At 36.6% G+C, this 6,000-nt stretch overlaps 1 protein-coding gene across 3 annotated transcripts in view; it reads right to left on the bottom strand.

The window, feature by feature from the left end:
* Positions 1–210: 210 nt before the first annotated feature.
* Positions 211–6,000, bottom strand: part of TTC39B (tetratricopeptide repeat domain 39B) — a 133,283-nt gene continuing 127,493 nt past the window's right edge. For all 3 annotated transcript variants that reach the window (XM_027863193.1, XM_027863194.1, XM_027863195.1), the window contains 2 exons: positions 5,331–5,447; positions 211–1,808 (listed from right to left, as the gene is read on the bottom strand). In XM_027863193.1, the coding sequence (XP_027718994.1) occupies positions 1,712–1,808; positions 5,331–5,447 (214 nt within the window). In that variant the 3' untranslated portion in view covers positions 211–1,711. The remainder of the gene's footprint in view (positions 1,809–5,330; positions 5,448–6,000) is intronic.

The following is a 6,000-nucleotide window of genomic DNA, read 5'->3' as shown; positions in this document are numbered from 1 at the left end:
AAATGCACTCATCATATTATTAGACCAATCAAAATTTATCATCATGGTATTTTATGTGTCACCATTTAGTATCATATAACTGCTAAACATGAGTTAGTAACTAGGAACAGGAGAATTAATTTCTGTTCCCTACATGTCTTATTATCTATTCCAATTTGGAGATGCTAAATAGATATCTTTTGAATGAACAAAAAGGCAAATATCAAGCACTTAATTGGACCAAACACAATATATTTTTTAACCTGATTAGTTCCATGAGTCAACATAAATACGTTTGGATTTTCACATCTTGCAACTCACAAACAGAGCACCTGGACCAGCCAATAATCACATGCCAATACCATCCCGAAAAAGGGCATAGTCTTTTAATTAGAGTAACAAAGGATATTTCACAATATAAATAAAAGAACTCTGCTACATACATGAACTACTTGACCTTCCCTGCTGTAGTCATTAGCAGCTGGTACTTGGTCCTAAGCCAGAAATATCCTCCTCTCAAAAGAAAAAAGTGGTGGCATTTGCGAAATATGATGTGCTTTAAAGAAGTAATTTTCAAATATTTGAAATTCTATGTCTTATGTATTTTGATATCAGCTATTTTTGGAAAATGAATGTTAATTTAAGCGCACCAAGACTGTAATTTTCAAATAAAGGACTGAACATATTACTAATGTGTACAAACAGATCTTTAAAAAAATTAAGAGCAATGAGAGATCACAAAATCAGACACTGAGCACCAAAACATAACAAACTATAAAGACAGTACTATATTGTACAAGCAACATTAATTGTGCTTTGCTTCCTGAGGAGAAAAAAAAAAACAATCAATCAAACTTATTATACTTTCAGGCCTTCCTTTCTCACTACTGAATGCCCAGGGACTCCATGGTCTTCCTTTTCTCATCAGTGAGACCCACACATTCTGGGAAATACAAATGATTTCAATGCATTCAAGGAGAGGCCAACATCTCTCTCAAAAGAAAAAAAAGTTGCTTCCTCTTATCAGAAGGAAGAAAAAGGCAACACTTTGGTTTGAGTTCAAGTGAGGGAATGCCTTTAAGCCTATAACATTAATGCAACAACCGTTTCTGTCCTTTGCTAGTTTTGTACCATATCCTTCAGAAGGGTATAGCTATAATTATAGAAATATATTCATATTTCTAGATGAAGGTGATTTTTATTTTTGTATTAAAAGTAAAATATCAGGTTATGAAATGCTCATGGAGACTAACTGGCTGATAGGAAAAGCAGCTCTGGAGGTCAAAGGGTGTGAAATAGCACAGTACAGAAATATGGTCTCCTCTGAATCCTATAGCTGTGATCTAGGATCATAAGATTTCATCCTGCTAGCTCAACGATATCAATCTGCAAGTAGAAAAAAATTATCTAAAGTAGACTTTATTACACCCACAAGTCTTAAAATAAAACCCTTACACCTCAATTCAAGTCTATCATTAAGTTTCTTACAAGACAAAATAAAGACTTTCTAATAACAGACTGAACAAAGCTATGGTAAAATTCCATAGAAAAACATGGAAACAAGAAGACAACATCCAAACAGAGACAGATGAAAGAAAACAGTGATAATAAAATCAATTCGCTTTTCCCCTCTCTCTCATGTACATGATCACTTATCTACTTTAATACAAGGACTTCTCTAGAGTAGAAGCTCCTGTCAGTTCAGAAAACTCTTCTCCCCATGTGGCTTCCATCAAGGAGTAGAAGCAGGAGAGCCCTTCAAACTGCTGAGTGCTGCGTGGATCCGAAAGTGCAGTCTGGACTCCATGGAGTAATCTTTGTAGTTGGTTCTAAAAGACAAAAAGAACAAACCGTAAACAAGAAATCAGAGCCCCTACGCTCAGACTAGCCTTCTTTTTGAACTTGGGTTATCTTTTCTCTATCAAGCACATTTCATGAACAAAACTAAGTATATACATTATTCCTAAACTGTGTCAACTCCCTAAATTAGACGGAGAAATCAAGGGCAGCCTAGCTCTTCAAACATATCACAGGATCAAAATAAAAAAACAACATTAAATTGGCACAAATCATTATGGTAAGAGTTAAGAAAACCGTATTCTAAGAAATGATAGGCTGTATTCTAAATTCAGGCAGCTGGGTGGCAAAGTGGATAAAGTGTCAGGCCTGGAGCCAGGAAGACTTATTTCCCATAGTTCAAATCTGGCCTTAGACATTTATTAGCTATGTGACCCTAAATAAGTCACCTAACCCTGTTTGCCTCAGTTTCCTCATCTGTAAAATGAGCTGGAGGAGGAAATGGTAAACTATTCTAATACTTTTGCCAAGAAAATCCCAAATGGGGTCATGAAGAGTCAGACACAACTGCAACAACTGAATAACAAATTCATATAAATTCAGCGCATTTTTGCTAAATATCTACTATGGGAAATACTCAGTGGTAGGCCTTCAGCATCAAAGGAAATAATGAAACAGTTCCTGTCATCAGGGAATTCTACCCTAACTCCCAGAATACAGCAAATAACTTCAGCTATTAATTAGGTGCCCTCATGTTTCTGCTTTAACTAGCTAAGTCAGCCCCCCCCCCAAAAAAAGAGTTTGAAGCCAGTAATATCAAAAGAGGAAGGAAAAGGAGGGAATATTTTCAGATATGCCAGTCAATAATCCAATTGTTCCTGACCACAAAATCTCTGGACTGCCAGGGATCTTAGACCCTATCACCTAGTCCAACTCCCACCCTGAAGCATGACTGCTCTAAATCCATGATCATCTACGATTTTACTACCTAGAGCCCTTCTCACCAATTCATCCTTCCTACATGCCAGATGTATCTTGCTTACTGATGTAATTCTACTTCTCAAAAAATCTTCATGGGCATCCCCTGGGGAAAGCTCTAACTCTCTCCTCTGTCATTTAAAAGCTTTCACAATCTGCTACCACCCTCCCTTTCCAGTCTTACGTTACTGTCCTCAACACACTCTCCAGGAAAATTGGAGACTCCCTGAACCCTCTAAGTTGTGTCCCTAGAGTGTTCTCCCTCTCTTTTCTTGCCTGCTGAATCCCTACTTTTCAGGCCTGCCTCCAAAGTCAACCCCTCCAAGAAACCTTCCCTGTCACCTCCACTGGTAATGGCCATCCATTACTCCCACCTTGCACCTCTCATTGGTATTTCCCACTCCTCCCCTACCCAGGATTCTGAGCACAGGAAGAGCTTTGGCAAGTAAGGAAAGTACCCCTCCTCATTATCCAGGCCCCCTATTTGAGGGGGATGATATAATATTAAGAAATAACAACGAAAAAATAGAAAGACAGTTGATACTTTGCTTCTATTTAAGTGGCAAGGCACCACAGTGTCCTGAATACAGTACCCACTTGACAAATGTGTCCTGTGTGGTTGAACTAAGGGAAAATAATCTTCAAATTGGGAAGAGGAAAACAATATTAAGAAGAAACTGAAGGACAAAAGAGGAATGGAGCTGTTTCGTGGGGTTATTGTGACATATGTGAGAGAATTCTGCACATGAATTCTTCAGGAGTGCTAGACTTTGGTCCAGGCTGTCATTAACTAGCTGTGTAACCAGGAGAAAAATCACTTGGCCTTTCTGGGTTATAATCACCCAAGAGAATTTAAGTCACTTAAGTCACTGTTTCCTTTTTGTCTTTGTACTCATACCCCAATGCCTAGTACTGTGCTTGGTGAGTAACAGGTGCTTAACAAATGACTACTGAATTTAATTGGGTTTCCGTTTTCTCATCTATAAAAAGGTGAGTTTTATCTACATGACCTCAAAGGTTCTTCCACATCAAAAATTCTGATTCAATGATTTTACAATAGTAAGGGAATCTTACTGATTTAAATGACTTCAAATATCCTAGTCTAAATGAATTAAATCCAGTGCACTAAAATGATTTGCAGATATTTCAAATATCCCATCATTAGTGATTTTTAAGGAATTATAAAGTCTAGAAGTCCTATAGGATCTGAAATGGTCAAATCTCCTAACTTTTTAAAAAGGGCAAACAGATTTTCCAAACTATGGACTAGTGGTCTGGAAATTCATTCCCACCAAAATTCTAGAATGTATTGTTTTAAAAAATGAATTGTGAGTGCTTAGAAAAAGTAGAGTGATAATCACGCATCATTATAGGTTCAACAAGAACAATTCATGACATTCTCTTTTGACAGTGTGGGAGAAAGGACAGACGTCTGGACTTGTAGTTAAAGTTGGTTCAAATCCCACTTCTGACACTAGCATTGTGACCATCACACAACATTTCTAAGCCTCAGGTACCTTTCTAAGACGGATTTATTAAATTACAGATAACCTGTAGTCCCTGATAACTTGACTAGTGGATCAGGTGAATGCTAGAGTTAAAGCATTTGACAATATATGCTATGTGGCTATAGTGACGGTCATATCATCTGAATTTAAGCCAGACATTTATCTAGGCTGAATGTTAGTATAATCAGTAGATTCACAGCTGGCTAAAAGACTGTAAAAAGTGTTAATTAATTTGGACTGATGACTACTATCTGGTGATATGCCTTCAATGGTAGTCCACCAAGACTCTGTCCTCACTTATGTTTGTTTTAACATTTTTATCAATGCCTGGGATAAAGACATAACTGGCATGCTTATCAAATCTGTAAGTGACAGGAAACTGGGAATAACAGCAAATACGGTAGATGCCAAGACCTAGATTTTAAAAGATCCTAATACCCTGGAACAATGGGATGAATTTTATATGAATAAATTTAGTAAGGATATGCCAAAAATCTTTCAGTTAGGTTAAAAAAAATCCAATTGTGCAAATAGAATGGTGACAAACGGTAGCTGGGGGTGGGAGGAATGTTGGTGTGGGTACCTGATTCATTCCACCATTTTCCTCAGTGTGCCCGAGGCCAGGGTTTACATAAGTGTTAATATACATAAAGAGATCCAGAAAAAGCAGAAGCACAGATAAGAACCCAACTGTAGCAGCAATCATGAAGTCCATCCTTGTATGTGTCTGGGATTTTGTTGGCTTCAAACACTTTTCGTTGATAGGAACTAGAACTCCACTTAAGTCTTCAAATATTTATTACACACAAGATAGAGAACATGCTTGAAACATTTTCAAGGATAACAAAACACTTGACAATGATTGGGGAGAGAGGAGGATATACCATACATGCAAATAATTAAGACTTAAGATATAATGTGATGAAACAAAAAGAAACCTGAGTACCCAGAGAAATCTTTAGAGAAAGACAGATCACTTTAAACCGAGGTAATCTGGGAACGCTTTAAACAAGCACCTGTCCAGTGACTCTCCGATTAGCAATGCGAAAAGCTACTAGCACAACTTACTTTGCAGTTTCTATTATCCGTAAGGCCTTTTCTGTGTCTCCTTGCAGTTGGCATAAAAGTCCCAGTTCATACAGAGTAAATGGCACAAGGTAGTGGTCAAATTTTAGCTGTTTCTCACTAGAAATAAAAATAAATCAGTTAGTTTTGATAGTCGGAAGAGGGTACATGTACACCAATATTTTATGCATTCTTCATTTAAACAGATATAAAAACAGCCCTATTTTCTGAACAAATATAATTATTTTTAAATTGACATGTAAAAGAACATAAAAGAAAAAAACTTTTCAAATGAAAAAAATTTTATTGTGTTTTTATTTTAGGCAAAACATTGTCACTGATGTGTCAGGTATGTACATATGCGGCCTCATGACTTATTCCAGAAATGCAAGTCTCTATTTTGAACAAAAACATAACTGATATTTAGGGAAAACCTTCCTTTTAACTCCTAAAGATGATTTTAGAATTCAAAACTATTGTGTTTCATTGAGCAAAAATAAGATAATTGAGAAGGGCAGCTTCTGTTCCCAAGACAACAATCTAGTGACCATTTTCTGATTATAAAGAAAAGCTCATTTCTTTCAGATATTAGACCATGCAATCAAAAAGTGAGTATACATTTCAAACTTACCCTAAAATATTTTGGTCCTAAAATCCTCAATTCTAACGTTTA

This window comes from Vombatus ursinus, unplaced genomic scaffold (genome assembly GCF_900497805.2).
Source record: "Vombatus ursinus unplaced genomic scaffold, bare-nosed wombat genome assembly UNPS02014770.1, whole genome shotgun sequence".
Taxonomy (NCBI): domain Eukaryota; kingdom Metazoa; phylum Chordata; class Mammalia; order Diprotodontia; family Vombatidae; genus Vombatus; species Vombatus ursinus.
This window is presented reverse-complemented; position numbering and strand designations above follow the sequence as displayed.